Source organism: Grammomys surdaster, unplaced genomic scaffold (genome assembly GCF_004785775.1).
Source record: "Grammomys surdaster isolate TR1022 unplaced genomic scaffold, NIH_TR_1.0 125167, whole genome shotgun sequence".
Lineage (NCBI taxonomy): Eukaryota > Metazoa > Chordata > Mammalia > Rodentia > Muridae > Grammomys > Grammomys surdaster.
Window position 1 is genome coordinate 314,992 of NW_021620060.1, and position 21,857 is coordinate 336,848.

Genomic DNA, 21,857 nt, shown 5'->3' on the forward strand with positions numbered 1-21,857 from the left:
AGTTACATTTAAGATGAGGACACAGAGCGGACAGTAGGAAAATGTGTGCTTGGTTAACTAAATCTTAATAAGCTTTGTCAATATGTTTCCACTGATGGATTTCATTTCTGGTAGGGAACTGAACCCTTGGTTCATTATAGAGCTACATTCAGAAATCTATCACTGTCAGGGAGATGCTGCATGCTAGGTCCCTTTAACTTTACAATGAAGCACAGAGACAGCTTCAGTTTCTGAACTGGACCCGAGTGGTAAGCTGACTCCATTCTCCTGTAAGCTAGCTGAACACGGTGAACTGCCTCTCCATTCTTCTCAAGCTAGCATGGGAGGAAGTGAGTGAACACGGGCCTGCAGACTTCCCTACGTGGTCACACACGGAAGAAGGAAAATGGACAAAGAAAAAAGTGATGCTTCCTGCAAGTCCTCAGACCTCAAAGTAAGTGAAGCTGTAGGCAGCCCTCACTCTTCTTTGAACATTGTGTACTGTTAGTGAATTGAATCCAGGTAGCTGTAAAAACAATGAAGACAAAAATAAATGCTTAAAGTTTTACAGGATTTAATAGGTTTTGTGAATATGAGCTTGTTATAAAAGACTGTAGTTGGTAATTGATTAATACTGTTTCCAGAAAAGTCCAGGGAAATTGTACTGATCTCTACGTAAATTCCACTTTAAAATTTAATCAGTAGTGCTAACTGAGACTGCCTATAATGTGTTCTGGTACCTAAAGATCCAGCTTGAGCCCTGGCATTCTATATGTGTTGGCATTTCCATACACTTCTCTTACTCATTTGGAGTTATGTTTAAAAGTAGCTTTGACATCACACTTAACTCTTCCTACAGTGGCTCAGTTTCTTTCCAAAAGAACAAACTCACCCCTTTAAGAACCCACATAAAATGAGTTCTGTCTAGTTCACTTTTACCACTAGAGATACAGGCAGCTTTTCATTCCAAGGGTTGACAAGGATGTTTGGCGAAGAGAATGAGGGCATCATGAATAATGCAAAGTGTACTTGGCCCCATATTATCCCATTAGTTGGCAGGTTTAAAGACTGGAAAATGGAAAAACGTGGCAGTTGGATGGGAAGAAGGAGAAAGAGGATGAGGAGGCAAGGCTAACAGAGATGTCCAGACAATTTATGTCTTCATCATTTTATTGTTTGGTTTGGTTTGGTTTGGTTTCCCCACCCCTGGAATGCTGCTGTTAAAAGGATGTGTGTTTAAAAGTTATTTCATCACTGGAGTTTAGTTACCCTGACATGTATAAATCTCTTTGTCTAAGAAGCTAAACTCTCACATGCATTATTAAAGAATTCACAGAATCAAATGACAGAAGGTAGAGGAGATAATAAAAGAGGAGGAGAGGAAACAGCTAAATAATGCATTTCCCCCTTTTCAAGCAATCGAATGCCCAGAAACCAGCAATTTTACCAGCTAATGAGTCCTCTACTTCATTTCTCTCTATAGTTTAGAAAGATTCTTTTATTTATGATTGAGAAACTGAGTCACCAACCAGTTTAGTGGCTGTCAATGACAAAACGACAGTGTCAGCATCCTACCCTCTAGACCAGCAAAAATAATCACACCTCTTTAGTTTGTCTCCCTAGCCCTGTCAGGAAGTAACAATGAGGAAATCAATGTATTCATGTGAGAAACGCACATGTATGCTTATTTTTAATCTTGCCATCAGACAGAAATAGCAAGAATATAAGAAAAAAGCAGAAGAATACAAGCATTTAAAAGCCATAAACATCTGGGCATAGCAGTACATTCTTGTAATCTCAACACCCAGGACACTGAGGCAGGAGAATTATGAGTTCAAAGGCAGCTTGAGCTACATAGGAAGATCTTGTCTCGTGAAACAAATGTCCATAAATCCAATTCTTTCTGACATTCAAATTACAAACAAATCAACACACCAAAAGAAATACATAAAGATGACGATGTCAACCCAGGCATCTGCACATCACAATCCTTTTCTTACTTCTTAACCCTCTGATCTCTTTGTCTGCTTGGCTCCCTGCAGTCAGGCCTCTGTTCCATAGTGTTCAATAGGGCTGGAGTGCAGGAAGGTATACACTGTGGTTGGCACACCATCTAGTTTTTTTTCATCTTTTTACATTATAAGAATGTGTGTATATGCGTGTGTGTGTGTGTGTGTGTGTGTGTGTGTGTGTGTGTGTGTGTATGTGTGGTTGGAGAATAACTGTCAGGAATTGTTCATTCCTTCTCCCCTAGTGGAATTAATGCAGAGGTTCTCCACTGTGAGTCTCTACCCCTTTGGCGTCCAATGACCCATTCACAGGGCTGGCCTAAGACCATCAGGAAACACAAATATTTATTTACATTATGATTTACAACAGTAAATAAAACACTTTACAACAGTAGTAAAGTTACAGTTAGGAATGAAAACAATGTTATGGTTTAACACAGATCTTCACCACAATATGAGGAACTGTACTAAAAAGTGACAGCATTAGGAAGGTTGAGAGCCACTGGTTTAGGGGAATCCAGCTCAGCTCATTGGGTTTGGTAGCAAGCACCTTTACTCACTGGGCTATTTTGCTTGCCAGCTCTAATGTCTAGATTTTCTGAGCCGAATACTGTACCTAACTAAAAGCCACTTACTCTACTCACTTGTATATAGCTTGACTGACAGGCCTTTTAGCACCAGCATCTCCTGCAGGAGTCACTCCACTTATGCTAGAGCTTATCTCTAATTGATGATTTTTTTTTAAAGATATCCAACATCTCCATCCAGGTGGTCAGTGTCCCAGGGAAGCTACCAGGAAGAAGACCACCTCGAAAACCAATTGGCAAACCCAGGCTCCGCAAGCAACCCAAGAAGAGAGCTCCCTTTTGGAATGTTCAAAATAAGATCATTCTCTTCACAGTGTTTTTATTCATCCTGGCAGTCACAGCGTGGACACTTCTATGGCTCTATATCAGTAAGCTAACATTTACATTCCTTTGGGAGTGGGGCACATCCTGTCTAAATCAGCAGGCATAGCCAGTCTCTGGCAGCTTTGGGTAGATTTTTCCCTCTTTCTCATACAGACACACAATTTGGAAAGATGGAGTTGAGACTTTAAAGGGAAAGCCACTAGAATTGACTGCCATTTCTTCTTTATCATCATGACTCTCTTCCCATGGGTGGGAAGAGGAGGAGGGAGGAGCTGAAGAGGATGCCCAGGAGGAGTTGACTTCTCATAAATGCCATGCATGTGTAGCTTTTAAGAAATGAATGGAACACTAAGCTGTTTCATTTCCACCTTCCTCCCACAGCCTGTTACTAGGCAACCAGAAATTTCCACCTCCCTGAGTCCCTTTTCATATAAACATCTTTGTCTTCCAGTTATGCTTTTGCCTCTGTGACTGTGTTTTTTTCCAATCTGATTGACCCTTTGGGACACATGTGACAACTAAACTTTTTTTTTTCTCTACACAACACATATTAATTCAACCTAGTAACTTGGTTGACTTGTGTTGGCATTCTCATGCATGCAATACATTTAATACAGATGCACATAATAGCACATAAGTGAATGAATACATGTAGTCTCAGCCCCTGGCTTTTGATATGGGGGCCTTCTGACATTCTTATAACGTCCTAAATAATAGTAGATTGGAAGATCTTTTGTTATAATATTTTGTCAAGGTCTAGTTCTTAGTTGTTAACAGAGAACTTCTAAGAATATTGCTTTTTTGGTCTTGGCTTTCTAATATTTGTAAGATGATTGATAAATGGAAGTGCCTAGAAAGACAGAGGAACCAATATGTCATTGCCAGGATGTATCTTCCAACACAAGACCGTATTGGAAAGAAGAGAGAGACTGGAAATTAAGTTCAATCATCAATGGTTAGTGATTTAATCAATCATGCTTCCATAATAGGACATCCGTAAAAACACCCACAAATTGGGATTCAGAACATTTCTGAGTTGGGGACTTTGCTGGGAGGAGCTGTGTTCTAGCCCCATAGGGACAGAAGTTTCTTAGCTCAGGCATACCCCGACTTCACCTTGATGAACCAGTTCACCTAATGGTTTATCTGTGCTCTTTATAATATCATTTATCATAATCCATAAGTAATGAGTAATAATAATGAAATGAACTAGTATAAAAAATTATCACAATTGAGGGTGTTAAGGGAACTCCTGTTTGTAAAAGTAGCATGGACTGCTTAGAGGTATACTACTTGTAATTTACCTGAGGCCAGAGTATCAATCATTATGGGAATAAGGCATTAACTCTGCATAGTTACATTACATGAAGTATTGGATACCCGCTACTGTCTGCAGAGAATTGGAGAGTTGCTTGGTGAGGAGACAAAACCCACACATTTGGTGTCAGAAACGCTATGCATAGAGAAGCAGCTTGCCTCCATGTGTTTTCAAGGATATTAAAATGTGATCGTCAGAATCCATGAATGTTCTTGAGCAGTTTAAGTCACTCACTTATCCTTTTAAATTGATCCTCAATAATTTGTTTGACTAAATATTAGCTAATCTTTAGAATACTTACTGACGCATTTTCTACTTTTGAAAAGCCCACAAGTTGGTTATCCAAGAAGGATGGAGGTTATTTTGTAGTTATTGGAGAGAGACACACAATGGGCCTAGAGATGGAATTGAGACAATGCCTCCAGAACGAGCTCCTGAAAGTTCACTGGATACATTCTGGGAGTGCCAATGTGAGTTGACTTCTATGATAGGCATGGGACAGATTGGTATGCCAGATACCATTTCTGAATCCAAGGAGATTATAGACTGGTGGGGTTAGTTAAGACAATGGGTGATGAGGGCAACACACTTTGTATGAACACAGAGTACTTATAATCCCATGGTTCCCTGGCACCCCAACTGATGTGTTTGCAATACCCTGTAATTAACGTTTTGGGAAAACATGATAAAGAAGTAGCTTATTTGTATAAAAGCCAGAGAGGGTCATTTAATGAAAACAGCCATAGAGAACCAAAGAAAACTTGTTTGATAAGCAAGAATTGTTTGATAGAAAACAGGTAAGTTTTGACATTTACAGTTTGGTCATAGAAAGTGACCATAAGTAGTGAGGCAGACAGACAGTTAATCAGGGAGACCAACAGCGATTTGTGCACTGGGCTGAGCTAAAAGTATTAAGTAAATATAACTGGATTCGATACTACATTGATCATCACCCCTCATTGCTGCTGTTCTGCTCCTTGAGTACATACTGATCAGAAAAGGATGTGTGAGATAATAATAATAATAATAATAAATAAAAAATATACCTAAGAACTGTCTCCCTGGAAAAACAAAGCCAAAAGCAATTACTGGTTTGGGTTTTTTGTTTGTTTGTTTCTTTCTTTTATTGGTTTTTCGAGACAGGGTTTCTCTGTGTAGCCCTGGCTATCCTGGAACTCACTCTGTAGACCAGGCTGGCCTCGAGCTCAGAAATCCACCTGCCTCTGCCTCCCAAGTGCTGGGATTAAAGGCCTGCACCACCACTGCCCAGCTGAAAGCCTGGGTTTTAAGGGGTGAGGGTGGGGGATTGGTCTTCTCTTTGCTATTATTTGATCATTGGGTTCCTGGCCTTGGCAAATCTTACCTCACCCTTGGAGTGCCCCACTAGTAATTGTGGCTGGCAGTGGTGGCTCATGCCTCTAATACTAGCACTTGGGAGGCAGAGGCAGGCGGATTTATGAGTTCGAGGCCAGCCTGGTCTACAGAGTGAGTTCCAGGATAGCCAGGGCTACACAGAGCAACCCTGTCTCGATAAACAAAAACAACAACAACAACAAAAACCCCAGGCTTTCTGCCTTCATCCTCTGTTCCTTATCTTTCTACAGCTTCACTTCTTTGCTTTGGGCTAAGTGACCCCAGATAGACCCCATAAGAGAGTTGGCTTCTGCCACTCCTACGAATTCTATCTTTTAAATCCAACCATCTTTTGTTTAGCTTCACCTCCTGGAGGGCCTTATGCTAGCCAGAAGATATTTTCTTTCTCTATTTCTGCTACCCCTCCCTCTTTTTCTTTTCCACCAAATGTCTTGAGGTCCAAATGTAAGTCAAGGACTTACTATGTTGGGGGTTGAGATAAAACAGTTGTTTACTATGCATTCCCTCAGAAAGCTTAAGACTGCTGCCCAGGGGTGACAGCCACAGGGAAGGGAGCTGCAAAGCCCTTTGAGAAGCCTGTCATGGCAGCACAGGCCTGCAATTCTAGCACTTGAGAGACAAAGATAGGAAGAATGAAAGGTCATGGATAGCCTGGGCTGGCCTCGTGAGACTGTCTTAAAGAACCAATGGATAAGGAAAGTGTAGCTCAGTGGAGAATGCTTGAGTCCCATGTGCAGGTTCATGAGTTTGATTCCCAGCATGGCAGTAAATGCACGAATCAATGAATATATATATTAGTAAAATAAAAACATATTCATAAGAACCTACAGAGACAGAGGACAGACCTTAGAAATGAAGAGGAGACTGTGGTCCAGTGCTATAATGTTTGCCTAGCACGTGTTCAACACCCAGCATTGTGTGTGTGTGGAAGGGGAGTGCAAGAGGGCTAGACTCCAATTTCCCCAGTCACTTCCTTTTTCTCCTGGACCCTGAGCCCATGCAGATGCAGCCAGCCTTGTCTCTGTCCATCTGTCATCAAAGTTCACGCCAAGAAACCTAGTCTTACAGTTCCCAGAGCAGATTTGAGTAGGAGTGACTCCACGCTGAGCCAAAGCCCACACTGGTAAGAATAGCTGCTCCATATGCATAGAGTAAGAAGTGTGACCTCATTACTGAATATTGGGGACACAAGTCAGCCAGTAGTTCAGTGGAAGCTCCAGTCAGGAGGTTTCTTCTCTCTTCCTTCACCATGCTAACTGTAGCCCAGTCTGTGATGCTGTATGCCCCTTACTACTTTACAGCTTGCAGACATGGAACCTATGAGAACTCTGTATGTACTTAACCCTCTAGGGACACCAGAATAAATTCCAAGAAATGTAGCTTTTACCTTTAAATCTTGCCTTTAAGTATCTGCCAGAAGCAGATAAGATGAGTAGATTGTGTTAAGAGCTATGATAATTGGCTGCTGATGGAGAAAGATGACACTAAGTCTATTCTTGAGTTTCACTAGAGTACATATTTGCCTAAGATGAAATCATTTTAGGAGACCCATGCCAACATGCACCAGGCATTGTTTAGCTGTCCAACCTCACTGCCTTCTCTCTTGTTTTGCAGGTAAGACAGAGAGCAAAGATGCCTTTTATTTTGTTGGGATGTTCCGCATCACCAACGTTGAGTTTCTTCCCGAGTACCGACAGAAGGAGTCTAGGGAATTTGTCTCCATGGCAAAGACAGTACAGCAAGTGGTAAGGCTGTGGGTGCAGGAGCAAGAGGGTGGCGAGCACAGGAGCAGGGGTTGGAGGAATGGGCTTCTTCAATGTTCTGACTCGCTGGGTTTAGAAAATAGAAGATAAGGTACAGAAAGAAAGCTGTTGGAAGGAAACATAAACTTTAGTTCGTCTGTGTTTTAAAATATACCTGCCTTTCTTCTCTCCATTCAGACCATCATCATTGTAACATACAACCACATTCAGATGGCTCTTTAGCTTCTGCTTTCTCCTCTGTTAAATAAAAATTATCTTGTGATTTTTAAAATAACCTCCAGTTCCGAAGTTCAAACATACCGATTAATTTTGTGATTTCTACATATTTATTTCAGCGTTGCACTGGCCATCTTTTTTTAAAAAAAAATTGTGCTTTTTATTCAAATATAAATACTGTAAAGTTACTAAAATTCAGAAAAGCATTAAAAGGAAATCATCAATGTCATTTCCAGAGACAAAACTCTGATTCTGGCCTACAACGACATGAGAGTACTGTGATGTTGGAGTCTTAGCAGTTATTGTTATAGGCTGATATTTTTCTCTTAATATTGACTTTTATGCTTCCTATGCAAGCCAATATTCTTTTAAAAGCAAGTGTTAATAGTCCCAAAGTTAACAAATCCCTTTTTATTGGACATTTAAGCTGTTCTCTAGTTATTTTTTACATTATGCATAATACAAAATCAAAACTGTCATGAATTATGCACATCTCTGCTCACTCCCACAGATGAGTCTCTAAAAGCATCTAGGAGAAATGTCTATTCAGGGCTCCTGGCACAGAGGGACAATGGGAAGGCTTCTGCTAACTTGGACTGCTGCAGCAATGGGGAGGGTTGCCAATGACCTCACTGCAGCGAGAAATGAGGAGGGGTTTGAGAGTGACAGCCATGATCACTTACCGATTGCCAATAGCTATAGCTGGAAATCCTTTACCTTGAATGTAGGCTCACCAATTATGCCTTAAACTATGGATACTAAGCAGTTAGGGAGAATCCAAACCAAACCAATGGAGGCCCAGCAGGTTTAGGCAGTGTGTGTGCGTGTGTGTGTGTGTGTGTGTGTGTGTGTGTGTGTGTTGTGTGGTTTAAACTTTATAGTCTTTATATTGTTTTCCACAATATTATAGAGTTTTAAAGATTTGGGGATTTGGATGGTTGTTTTGGAAAAGAGAATGAGTTTGGCTTTAGGAAAGCTAAATGAGGACAAAGGAGGTGTGTTGATTGAAAAAGGTTTCCTTCTGAGTTTTGGATCAGCTGGTCTGGGGACAGTTGCAGTGACTGTGAGCACCACGCGCCTCCTTGTGGCTAATAATGGAATTTGTCCTTGGGAATAAGCAGATCTAAAGCCATAGATAAATATGAGTTTCATTTTTTAACTATGGAGAAAATTATTATCAGGAATAGAAAGAACACAGAAGTTAAACTCCATGATAGACTTTAAAGAGAGAAAAATGAGTAAGAGTAACTGACAATTCTAAGAACTGTTTCAGAAGTAAGGACTTAATTAAAATCAAGAGACAATATCTGGGTTTGGAGTTAGAAGTCTTCTGTTTGAGGCCTGTTTTCCCCTCACTAACTGTTGGAATGTGACCCTAAGAAAAGCAAGTTTGAAAGAATTAAGATAATCTCTTTATTTTCAGATAAACCTTGTTTATACAACATCCGCTTTCTCCAAATTTTATAAGCAGTCTGTGGTTGCAGACGTCAGGTAACGTATGTCCCGTACTTCTGGAATACTAACCATCCTTGCAACATACTCCCCAGCTCAGAAATAATTTGTTAGTGAAAAATATCCCCATTAGCAAAACTAATGACCCAACTGTCTGCCGGGCTGTCACACCAAGTCTATTTTAAATTTATCAAGTCTGCCTTCTTCCACCTAGATGGAATCCCAATTTCAGTCACACTAGGGAAAATGGCCACAAACATGGTCATCATCGTGGGTGGATGGTACAAACAGGAATAAGGCACAGACCACTAATTTTCAAAATATGTTCAGTGAAAAACTGACCACTGGATATTGTCTGAGAAGAAAAAGAGAATCTCATGATAAGATAATTTCTTAGGAAAATTGTGCTCTGTCTACTACAATCATGTCTCCCACCCCCAGTATAGCTGCAGAGACTCATAACCCCAAGAGAACAGCAAAGGTATTGAGAAAACTTGGAGGGAATCAAATTGTTTGTTTACCTTAATGTCCATTTCTAAAGTTATTTACTAAAGAGCACCATCATATGTTTGTACCATAAAGCATGTTGTATTTGCGCAACTAGAAGTATAGATTCTGTGGTCAGCTGGAAAAGAAAATTGGACTCTTTTTTTAGTTCTACTTCATACTAGCTGTGTGATGTTAGTACTGTACTTGTCCTCAGTCTTCTCATTGGCAGAACTGGAATGTCATCAGGTCAATTGGACGGAGCAAATTTAACACTGGGCAGAGTCATGTCGAGATACAGAACTGAATTCCCATTATTTGAGTGGGTAGTGACTTCTGGTTGGATACCCTTAGGAGAATCTCTGTGGAGATGCAGCTGTGCAGTAATGCTTCCAGATTTGAAACCAACACAGTGATTAAAACAGACATAGCATGGCGCTTCCTCTTTCAAATCCTTGTAGGAAGTTGAAAGACAACCTACATAAGGGCATTAGGTTCATTTGAAGGGTGTGTTCCATGACCTCCAACTGACCTCTGTCAGTTTTCCTTCCTGGGAATGTCTGCATTCTATAATGTAGCCTTGAACATTTCTCTTTCTCTCTCTTTTCACTATAGCAGTAACAACAAAGGCGGTCTCCTGGTCCACTTTTGGATTGTGTTTGTCATGCCACATGCCAAGGGCCACATCTTCTGTGAGGAGTGTGTGGCAGCTATCCTGAAGGACTCCATCCAAACCAGTATCATAAACCGCACCTCTGTGGGCAGCTTGCAGGGTCTGGCTGTGGATATGGACTCTGTGGTATTAAATGGTGATTGTTGGGTAATTCTCCTTTTAAGCATTCTTCAACATAACGTCTGATACTCACATTTTCACAATCAACATTGTGGTAGAGACTCTTCCACAGTCCCAGGAGAGAGGATTAGCTGGACATCGGAGCAAAGGGGATTGCTGAAGGGAATTCTTTAATACTATACCCAGTATGATTGAAAAGTAGAATTGTGAACAAAGAGATGCAAAATTGCATTTAGTAAAGTGTGTCCTTTTATGTGGTTTTTAAGTGGAGGCACCTTCAGACTAAGTCCCTAAGGAAGAAAGTTCTAGAATAGAGGAATTTTATTTATGTTTAGCTTATTTTCCTCTTTGTCTTCTTTGCTGGAGACAGAAAGTTGAGTTTGGTCTCTGGACAAAGAGGCAAATATTAAAAGGCTTTCCTAGGTAGAGTAAAGGGGGAGAATAGAAGGTCACGTGAGCGTTCAATACAGGGAAGGTACTGCAGACCATGAAAGGATGAGGGAAGCACACAAGGAGGGAAAAGGAGAAGTGGTGATCATGAATACTTTATTATAACTATATTTTTAATTGTGTGTGTGTTTGTGTGTGCATACTATGGCACATGTGTGTAGGTCAACTTGTGAGAGCTGATTGTCTCCCATCCTGTAAGCATTAAGTTCAGGTCACCAGGATTGCCATCAAGAGCCTTAATCTGCTAAGCCACTTTGGTGGCTCCTGGGTCATTGTTTAGTAAGCCTTTGGAGGTTAAGGTAGGGTCAAGAGGACACAGACTTCTGTGTGCGAAAACGTTCCCACGCATGTGAAAATCAAACTCCATCTTTTATGGCTTTTACACATCTGTGTTTTGTGTGGAAAATACCGCAGCCATAAAGGTTGTGTTATACACCTGCATCAAGTGCAAGGGATGGACCAGGTGCCTGCCTTTGCCCTGGGAGGTCTAGTGTTGTTTCTGGAAGATCATGTTGTAGTAGCTTGTAGCAAGACACACATATGGCCTAAGAATTAAGATGTGTGTTTGGACAGGGAGAAAATAGCTGAACACACATTATTATCTTCTTTGCCTCATTGAACTAAGGAAAGAAATATGTAAACACACTGCATTGAAGTCACTATTATTTATTTATCTATTTTTAACTTCGTGGTGAGTTAGAAGCTGCTCAGAGGTTTTCTACTATCACACAAAAGTCCAACATTTGCAATCTGCCTCCCCAGCCCTGTTCTCTAAGGCCTTGTCTACACCAATGCTCCCAAACAGGCTGTGCCTTAGCCCCATGGAGATATGACATCATCATCTTGACAATGCCACATTGTATTACCCAAATTATTCTGCAGCTATCTCTGTTGATATAAATACTACATGTATAAGTACCAATTATGCACACAGAAATATACTTGATATCGCACAGATAAACTAAATATAGAGTAGGTGGCTGGTGTTTGGTTTGAACAAATGAAAAAAATCTCAAGTAGAAAATTTCACAGTATATTTACTATCCCAGCCATAGGACTAATTACCATTATTTATATAATTGTTTCCTTACCCTTGAATTGTTTAAAATTTGTAACTATGAATTCAAGGAAGCAAATAAAATATAGTACGTTGATTTCCTTTTTCTTTCTTTCTTTCTTTCTTTCTTTTTTTTTTTTTACTTTGTAGACCAGGCTGGCCTCGAACTCAGGAATATGCCTGCCTCTGCCTCCCAAGTGCTGGGATTAAAGGCATGCGCCACCATTGCCTGGCAGTATGCTGATTTCTCATAGATCCACTGCTCTCATCTTCTGGCTGTCCTGTTTTAGCTTTAAACACCTAGATAACTCTGCTAGTCCCTGGACCCATCACATATCTGATATGTGAAATACAACCCATATCAGATGTGTTTGCTGATTTTAAAGAAGGAATGAGAACATTTTTTTCCCTAAACAATGAACTTCTGAAACTAACAATTCTTTTTCTATAATGTTTCAATGCAGCTGGGCTCCGATCAGATTACTCTTCAGCCATTGGATCTGGTAAATTCATGACTTTCTTTTTTACCCCTCACTAGTGCATATATACGTATATGTATAAATATTTGCATATGTAAATGTAAACATATATGTGTATATATATGTATATAATGTATACACATATACGTGTGTATATATATAGATATGTGTGTATGCATATATATATGTATATGCAACATATACATAATATATATGTGTGTTTGTGCTGCACTTAGTTTTTTCTAGTCATATGATCATTAATGTTTTGTTTAGTTGTGAATGACAATAATGTAAGTCGCTTTAGCACAAAAGAAAATTGATTAATTTGTGTACTAAATACTAGAGACAGATATGGACTATGTTGTCTTCAGGCATGAATGGAATCAAGTTTTAAAATGAAATGCTAAAGGGACCCTAAATCTTCTGCCTTTTTATTCCAAGGCTGTGCTCTCAAGCACAGCTTCCATTGTGGTAGCAAACCAAAGTTTCAGCTTGATCATTTCCTCCATCATAGTGGAAATTCCTGCACTCAGACTTCATGCAAGTTCTTGTAGACCTTCTGAACTGAATCCCATTATGCACACTGAGTATTATACCCAATCCTAAGCCAACTTCTTTGACTATTTGGCCAGTCTGGTCATGTGTCCGATTATCGAATCAGAGGTAAATTTAATCCCAACTAAACTATGGTCTAAGTAGAGGCAGTTTCTCAAAGTAATAGGTTCTGCTTCCAAAAGAGAAGAGCATAGAGTTTAGATTGGCAAGAAAAACAGATGTCCTCCATATGACGGCTTTCACTCACTACTCTTCTATAGAGGTTTCTAGAAAGGTCATGCCTTGAGAGGAAGGGAGGGTGGAGAGGAGGGAGAGGAGGAAAGGGAGAGAAAGAGGAGGAGAGACTAAGGAAGGTTCTCTCTCCCCAGACAACGGCTGCTCCCAGTACTTCTATGCAGATCATGTGACCCTCCGCTACCCTCTGGAGATTTCTGCAACCTCGGGACAGCTAATGTGCCACTTCAAGCTGGTGGCCATAGTGGGTTATCTGATTCGTCTCTCAATTGAGTCCATACAATTGGAAGCTGACAACTGTATCACCGACTCCTTGACTGTTTACGACTCCCTCTTGCCAATCCGGAGTGCCATTCTGTACAGGCAAGATGAAGGCGCTTTAGTTGTTGGAGAAAAGGGTTTTCATACTCTCTGTATACAATGTCTTTGCCTACAATAACTAAGTATATTCACTGTGACAATGACTGATCCTGATACTCCTGATACTTTAATACCTCTCAAGGATCTGTAAGGTTTTATGTTTGTTGTTCATTTGTAGTAACAAGATTCTCAAAGTTCACATAGCAAAGACTTTACAATATATGTCATATATTTTTTGTAATTTGACTTTCACTATGAATTGAGTCACATCCATTATATCAGTAGAGCATGAGAATAAATACCCTATGATGATTAAGTCATGCTAAACAATTAAAAGCTTTTTATTACAAAGATAGCATGTGCTCATTATAGAGCAAAACAAGGTCAGAAAAAGTAATAGCACTTACTTTACAAGTTCATTCTCCAGCAAATTTCTGTTAATTTTTTAAAAATCTATTTATTCATGTATTTGTTAAATACACAAATACTTATCTGTATCTTAATTTTAAAATTTAATAGTATATTTCTATTTATGGGTGCTTAATGTCCAATAGACTAATGATGGCAATTAAGCTTTATTTAGGCACTGTGTTAAAAGAATATATAAATTATCTTATTTTAACAATATTTATACATATCACAGTGCTTTGTATGTATGCATATTTATATTTTGGTGAGTAACACACATGTTAATAGTCCAAACACAACATATAATATGCAATGAAGAGTAAGTTCACTCATGTCTTCCCTCAGTAATAGTTAGCTTCTTCTCCTCCTTCCAGACACACTGAGTTATTATCTCATTTTGATCTTCACTGGAGAACAACTGGGCAACATCAGCACAAGCCTTACCATTTCATGGAATGAACACTGGCACTTCCATAGATTTAACTGCTTGATTGTCTAACATCTTTCATCCAGCTAATCCACTGAGCTAAGCTATTGTCTATCATTATACAAGGGGAGTCCAAGGATGGACATCTGAGAAAATCCTAGTAGCATTACTAGACAGATGCATCTACTTCTCTTCTAGTTCTATTCCATCTGTAGAGTCCTACAGTTACTCATTGATGAAGGTCTGACCAGCAGGGACTAACACAGAAGAACTGAGTGCTAGCTCTAGAGATCTGTGGGATGCTGTAGTATGGAGACCAATTCATGAAATAAGCAGTTATCCATGTGCTGTTATCTGGTTGCAGAATCTGTGAACCCACAAGAACACTAATGTCCTTCGTTTCTACAAACAATCTCATGTTGGTGACACTGAAGTCTCCTTATGTCCGGAGGCTGGCAGGGATCCGAGCATATTTTGAAGTCATTACCGAACAAAGTAAGTCTTCTCCAACTTAAACAAGTTATTTGTAATCCTCATGGAGATTCTGTGATCTTTCCGTCCTGGGACTGGGTTGTAACAGTAATTGTGGCAGTCCAGGTTGTTGTACTAGTCAAGGACCCTGACCCCGAAGAGAAGCAGCACAGTGAATCCAGTAAAGAACTGCTAGTATAAAGATATTCATTAGGTAATTTAAAGGGGCACAGGAGAATTGAAAGTGCATTTGGAAGAGCAAAACGAAGATTGGAAATAATATGATTAAGTGCTTGGAAGAAGAGGTCTGTGGCTGAAGCTCTGGCCTCTCAGCAGGTACCATTACTTATCTGCTCCTGGTGTCTCTGAATCCAGAACCATGCTTTAAAGAAAGTAGTCACATCCTACAGGTTCATAGCTGAAATGAGGATTGAAAACATGTTAGCTGTATAAACTGATGATGTGATTGCCCATGGTATGGTTAAATGGAAGGCTTTTATGGAGAGAGAGAGAGAGAGAGAGAGAGAGAGAGTGAGAGAGAGAGAGAGAGAGAGAGAGAGAGAGAGAGAGAGAAAGCCAGAGGCATCTGGAAGAGTCCAGAGCAAAAAGAACAAGTAGTAAATGGAACATGGCCAGCAGACTGGACCTGACCATGAGAGAAACAGGAGCAGAAAGATAGTGAGAGGAAGAAAGAGAGGTGGAGGAGACAAAGAGAAGGAGAGGGAGGCAGAGAGGGAGACAAGGTTATAAGGAGAATGAGTAGCTAGGAGAGGGGAAGCCAGTGAGTTGGAAGGAGAAGATGAGAGGGTTAGGATGGCAGCATGCACTTTGAAAAGTGTAACAGGTCCTTGTGATACTGAGGGAGCCCTGGAGGTCAGCACTCACTTTGGTATGCTAATAGGTACCACAGGTGGCCATTAGTCCCATCTGCCAGGGATAAGGGAAACAACTTCTTTTTATAGAGGGGAAATGGCTCCACAAGTTCCTGAGGAGTGCTGGCTTTTATCTAACCTCCAGAAATCTTCCTAAAGGCCAGACAGAGTCTGTTTCTCGATATCTGGACTGTCTTTTGGAGTTTTGGAAACTAGAGTTTCCTTTGGACCTAACCTTAGCTAAGTGTCTGTTAGGTGCTACTTCTTTGAAGAGATAAAGATTCAAAACTGCAAATGTGCATGTTTAAAGAAACACATGTAGCCATAATCTAATCACACCCATCCTTGTGTGTGGATACCTTCTTTCAGAATGTGAAAACACAATACTGGTCAAGGAAATCAACAGCTTTGAAGGGAAAATCTCAAGTCCATATTATCCAAGCTACTATCCTCCAAAATGCAAGTGCACCTGGACATTTCAGGTAACCTATATCTTCTCAGTATCTTAAGGGAAAATGGCTCTGTTTTAGTAAAATTTAATTTTTATGTTTTATAGACTTTTTAAAAATTCTAAGAGTATCATTAAGGTTAGGAGACATAAACCTTCTTGAAATATGGTATTTATAAAGTGCCATTTTCCATAATCTACATCCTCTGGTGCCAAGTTACTTACTACTCTCGCTGATTTAATAGTATTTGTCCAATTTATTTATTTTTAAAAGGTATTGTTGCAAGATCAAAGAAATCATTTTATTCCAGATAGTGCCATTTCATATGGAAATTAATAAAATGATAAATTTGATTAAATTTATTTATATTCAGTTTGTAAGAAACCAAAATGTAAATTTATATGAAATCTATACCTCTCCCTCTCTTGCCTTTTAAGGCATTGCTCACTATATACCTGTGGGCCTGGAACTCAAGCACTAAAATAGACCCAAAATCTAAAACTAAAAAATACATTAATTTACCAGCTTTCATGGAGAGTACCTTCCAGTAGAGAGAGAAAGTTGACACGCTAATGAACTACATATACAAGAAGTCCTTATTTGTGGATTTCACATCTATGGATTCAGTCAATGGCTCCATGGAGTGTGTACCTGTATTGAACATATACAGACTATATTATTGATATTATTTGCTAAACCACACAGTATATCTGAATTTTACAAAACTAGTATACGGCACTAGCTATTATGAACACTATGGATACTTAGAGTATGTGAGAGAACCCATGTAGACTATACACATACTATTCATTTTACGCAAGGATATATTGATTTGGAGATGAGGAGGGTCCATGAAACAATCCTGCCAAGATATTGAGGGACAGCTGTATGGAGTGTGTCACATGTCACATGGTGACACAGTGCTAGAAGGAAAAACGATGTCAAGCAGCCATGATGACTTGGGTGGGAGGAAGTCAAAGTTGTTACATAGGAGATCAGAGAAGTCAAGGGCAAACATTTGCAGAGAAGCTGAGGGAAAAGAAGGATCTACTTTATAGACACCTGGAAAAAGCATCCTGCCAAGGAAATGGCTGAGGTGAGGTGCCAGATACAGGAGGGAATTCAACATGTGTGATCACTTGCACATAGTTATGCAAATTTAATACTTAAAATGACTTTATCATTTTAACTAAGTCTGATGATTGATACAATGCCCTGGTAACAAATATCTTTATGTTACTTAAAGTTGTTGTCTTGATAGTACATTTACTTACAAAATAAAAAGTTGGATATTTACCCTTTTCAGATCTTCAGGAATTAAAATCTCAGATGACTAGAAAGTTGGGTAGATAAGAGGGGAGGAGAGGATAAATGGAAGAACTGAGGAAGGAGGAGGGAGAAATACCATTTTCGTCTTCACCAAACCTTCTAAAACACAGCTGTTTTCTCTTGAGTCTATTCAACAGTAAGAATAAAAAATCCACCTTTCCTGAAAACTCTTTTCGAATGTCTGAAATTCTTTTGATGCTAACTAAATATTGATTCTATAGTAACTCAGATACTTAAAATGAAAACCCATAAATACTATTGTGATTTTTACTCAGAGTGTAAATAAGAATAATAGCTTACTTCCTATTTCACTAGAGGTTGAGGATTGGGGGGGGGGGGGCTGAAGAAAAGTCTTTATAAAGGAAAGGGCATACCATACCTGTAAGGGAGCAAGGAATAGAGGAAGGGTCATAGAAGGAATATGACATTAAAGTCCATCAGACTTTTGCAGGCTTACTCTGAGCCATGTAAGCCCTCTTCATACCACAGTGGCAAGTTATACGATGGCTTGGAAGGGACTCACTTGTTCCTGGCTCTGTGAAGGAAATCTGCAGGCATCTTTTCCATAGAAAGTTCCAATAGTTATATGATATACTCTTGAGTCCCTCGTATGAGTTTACAATAAGCATGACACACTGGGCAGAACGTGGCTTAAGTAAAAGATTAAATTACATTTCCTAACCTTCAGAAAGTTACTTACCTTCTATTAGCTATGGTTATTTTCTTCTATAACATGGGAATCATTACTGGCCTAACAGGTTTATTATGGTGTTGAAATGAGAACTGTAAAGTGTCTAATTTATTTTCTTTCCAAAGTGGGCAGTGATGGATGGTTAACTATATTTACGCTGGAGAGAAACAACTGTGCACATGCACATACACACAACACATACACAAGACATAACTAAAATCAAACATTTGTCAGAACAATATGTCAATGGATAAAATCAGTCTAAAGAAAAACATAACAGGATTGAATTTTTAAAACATATTTTTGTTAACCTTGTACATGAGCTCTTGGTTTAAGTCACTACCATACCTCCGTCTCCACTTCGATACCTCCTGTGTGTTCCCTTGATCTCAGACAGATTCATGGTATTTTCTTAAATTATAATTGTTATATGTATATACATTTAGTTGTTGCTCATATATACAGGGTTTTATGCACACACACATACACACACACACATATACATATATATGTATATATACATCTGTATCTATATCTATACCTATATCTATCTATCTATACACACACACACACGCACGCACGCGCACACACACATACAGTTGCTCACATATACAGATGTCCAGGGATACTCATTTTGGACAGTCTATGCAGGGGCTCCTCTGTGGTCAAAACTGATCTCCCTCTCTCAGTAGCTATTGACCACCTGAAGCTCTTCATGTAGTGATGGAACCATACTGTCCACAATTGCATGTCAACTGATGCCCCCTTTTTATTTAAAAGTGATCCTAAGAAGAGGCCATAGAAAAGTGAAAGAGTTCAGGCCGGGCAGACACAAACCAATCAAAAGGAGAGAGGTCTAGATTTTCTCCTCCTCAATAAGTGAGGCAGGCCCGTGTCTCTACACTCACTTCGGGGTGCAATGGGAACTCGAGCCCTCCCGAGCTTAACGAGTGTGAGAACAACCATATCACAGTCCTCAAGGTGCAATGGGAACCCGAGCCCTTCTTGAGTCTGGATTTGGTTCCTGGGACAGATAGAGAGAAAGAATTAGGGAAGCCAAAATGCCCAACTCTTGTGCAATGGAGAAAAACTCCCAGAGGTGCCAGGGCCATTTGGCAGGGGGAGGAGATGGTATTACAGATTATGGCCTTGTCTTAACAGGTCTTTGGGGCGGTTGTTAATCATGGCTATCCAGTCCCTTAGTCCAGTGCTACAAGTGCCTGGGCAATCACCACCTTATCTTGTTGTCACTGTGACCTGAGCTTGCAAAGGAGCCACAACACGAGCGCCAGCCCACAGCAGAGCAAGGCTCCGAAAAGACCCACCCCCACTCATTCTTTAAAATAAGAAAATATTGAAGAGATCCATGTAGACAGTCCTTCGGTCAGGGACAAATCAAGTCTGGTAGAATTCACTTCTATAATCGCAAAGCGTAACTTCCGAAGCGTCTCTTCAAACTCTACAGTCCAATTCTGTAATAAAAACTGAGATAAAGTTTTAGAAAAATTTGCTGCTCTAGTATAATTTTCGTATTGAATAGAGGTAACACAAAGTCCCGCCATTTTTTGTTCGCAGCCCAATTGGGCTAATTGCCACAACATGTCAATCTGTTCCTGAACGAGGTCAATGCGTTGATTCACTAGCATTAATCTTCCCAGGATTTGTGAGTTGGCAGAGACCTGTTCATCTAGTGCTGACGTGACCGAGGCAGACAGATGATTAATAGTGTCTACTGTCTGTACTGAAGAGGAAAGGGCCAAAGCAGAGGTGGTAACTGCGCCAGCCACAGCTGTTGTGGCAATGATGGCAACTATAATGGCAGAGATACCAAAATCTCTCTTCACTCTAAAAGTGCTTAAACTATTAGGTGCCTCAACCGGCACAGATACAAATCTAGGTAGCCAAATTACCAAAGCAAAAGGAAAGGCAGTAGCATTCCAACAAAGTCTATAAAAACAAATTTTAGGAATACATCGTAGGGTATCTTTCCAAATAGTACTATTATTACTAACAAGCCAGATAAAAGGGGGCCAAACACATACTGGTGTGGGTTTAAAGGCCAACTCCCTAAAAGGAGAATAAGAAATGACTGAGGTCATCCAGGAAACACTTCTTGACCCTGCCCGTCCTTTCCAATCGTATTTTAACTGTCCTTTGGCAGCCTTGCCTCCATTAATCATAACCATGGAAGATAAATCTGTGCAGCTTCTGTTAATGCCACAAAGAAGCCATTGATCAAAGGGATTAGCAACCATGCTGTGGAGTGGTTATAAATTTGGATATACTGACTGGTTTTATTAGGGGAGGGAATGATCATAAAACATAGGCTCCCTTTCAAAACATAACTATTGTTAGTTTCCACAGCGTTTTATTGGTCGCAAAAAAGCATGGAAACACCTGAGCATTATGCATCACTGGCATAGGAATAGGGAATGTATTCATTATGGCCCATCTCTGAACCCCCAAAATACTAGGAACCCAGAGATGGAGGATCCACAGCATCACTGGGTTGTTGGTCGCTGGCAGCATCTTGGTCCGGTTCTCTGACCTTCCTTGTTAATCTCTCTGGGATCCAAAATGGGCTTTCTTCATTCTGTGGGAAAACACAAACAGCTCCCCTGGATCTTATCAAAATAGGATCCGGTCCTTTCCATTTATTAGCCAGAACATCTTTCCATTTCACTAGATCCTTTGGTCGATCAGGTTCTGCGAAGTGGCGGTCAGCCGCTGTGCGACCATGATCATCTAAATTTAAAAAATTGAGAGTAAAGAGTGCCATAGATATGGCTACTCTGGGAACTGGGGGAAGAATGTCTTTCATTCCCCCTTTCTGTTTTAATAGATAAGTCTTCAAAGTACGATGTGCACGGTCGACAATGCCTTGTCCTTGTGGATTATAAGGTAGACCTGTCAGATGAGTAACCCCCATCTGCCTGCAAAACTGGGAAAACTTTTTGGACACATAAGCTGGTCCATTATCCGTTTTTAGAATCTTAGGTTGGCCCCAAGCACTCCATGCCTCAAGACAGTGTTGAATTACGTGGGAAGCTTTTTCCCCCGTCAATGGTGTAGCTGACAGAACTCCAGAACAGGTATCAATGGAGACATGTAGATATTGTGACTTCCCAAAAGAAGGTATGTGAGTCACATCCATTTGCCAAATTTGTAACGGCTGTATGCCCCTGGGATTAATTCCCACATGAGGGACTGATAAGAATTCACAGCAATTCTGGCATTGCACAACAATATCTCTTGCCTCTTTTCTGGTGATAGAAAAACGGCGTCATAGAGTCTCTGCCGGTACATGAAAAGTATTATGAAAATTCTTTGCCAGATCTAAGGGGGACAATAGGACCATAGCCATCACCCTTGTGGCCCTGTCTGCCAGCTCGTTGCCTCTGCTCATAGGTCCGGGGAGTCCAGAATGAGCCCGAATATGTGTAATAAACACTGGGGCTCTCCTTTGTAACAAAGCTTGTTGAATTTTCAAAAAGATGTCATGTACAGGGCTAGAAGATTTAATAACCCCCGCTACTTCTAGGAGATTCACTGCATTCACCACATAAGCAGAGTCAGAAACAATGTTAAGGGGACCTGGAAAAATCTCAAGAACCTCTAATACGACCATGCATTCAACCACTTGAGGAGATGTTATAGCATAATGTTTGGATACCACCTTGTCATCCACCACGTATGCCCCTATGCCAGTGGCAGATCCGTCAGTATAGACGACAAGCCCTCCTTTGATGGGGCCTGTAGAAGTAACTCTAGGAA

The 21,857-nt window shown here is 40.2% G+C and overlaps 1 protein-coding gene across 2 annotated transcripts in view; it reads left to right on the plus strand.

The window, feature by feature from the left end:
* Positions 1-381: 381 nt before the first annotated feature.
* Positions 382-21,857, plus strand: part of Tmprss7 (transmembrane serine protease 7) — a 44,723-nt gene continuing 23,247 nt past the window's right edge. The window contains exons 1-9 of one of the 2 annotated variants that reach the window (XM_028785226.1): positions 382-433; positions 2,736-2,943; positions 7,206-7,336; positions 8,994-9,061; positions 10,124-10,317; positions 12,273-12,311; positions 13,211-13,439; positions 14,636-14,766; positions 15,984-16,096. In XM_028785226.1, coding sequence (XP_028641059.1) covers positions 386-433; positions 2,736-2,943; positions 7,206-7,336; positions 8,994-9,061; positions 10,124-10,317; positions 12,273-12,311; positions 13,211-13,439; positions 14,636-14,766; positions 15,984-16,096 — 1,161 coding nt within the window. In that variant the 5' untranslated portion in view covers positions 382-385. Of the gene's footprint in view, positions 434-2,735; positions 2,944-7,205; positions 7,337-8,993; positions 9,062-10,123; positions 10,318-12,272; positions 12,312-13,210; positions 13,440-14,635; positions 14,767-15,983; positions 16,097-21,857 lie in introns of those variants that run through there. The other variant, XM_028785227.1, reaches the window with a different exon arrangement.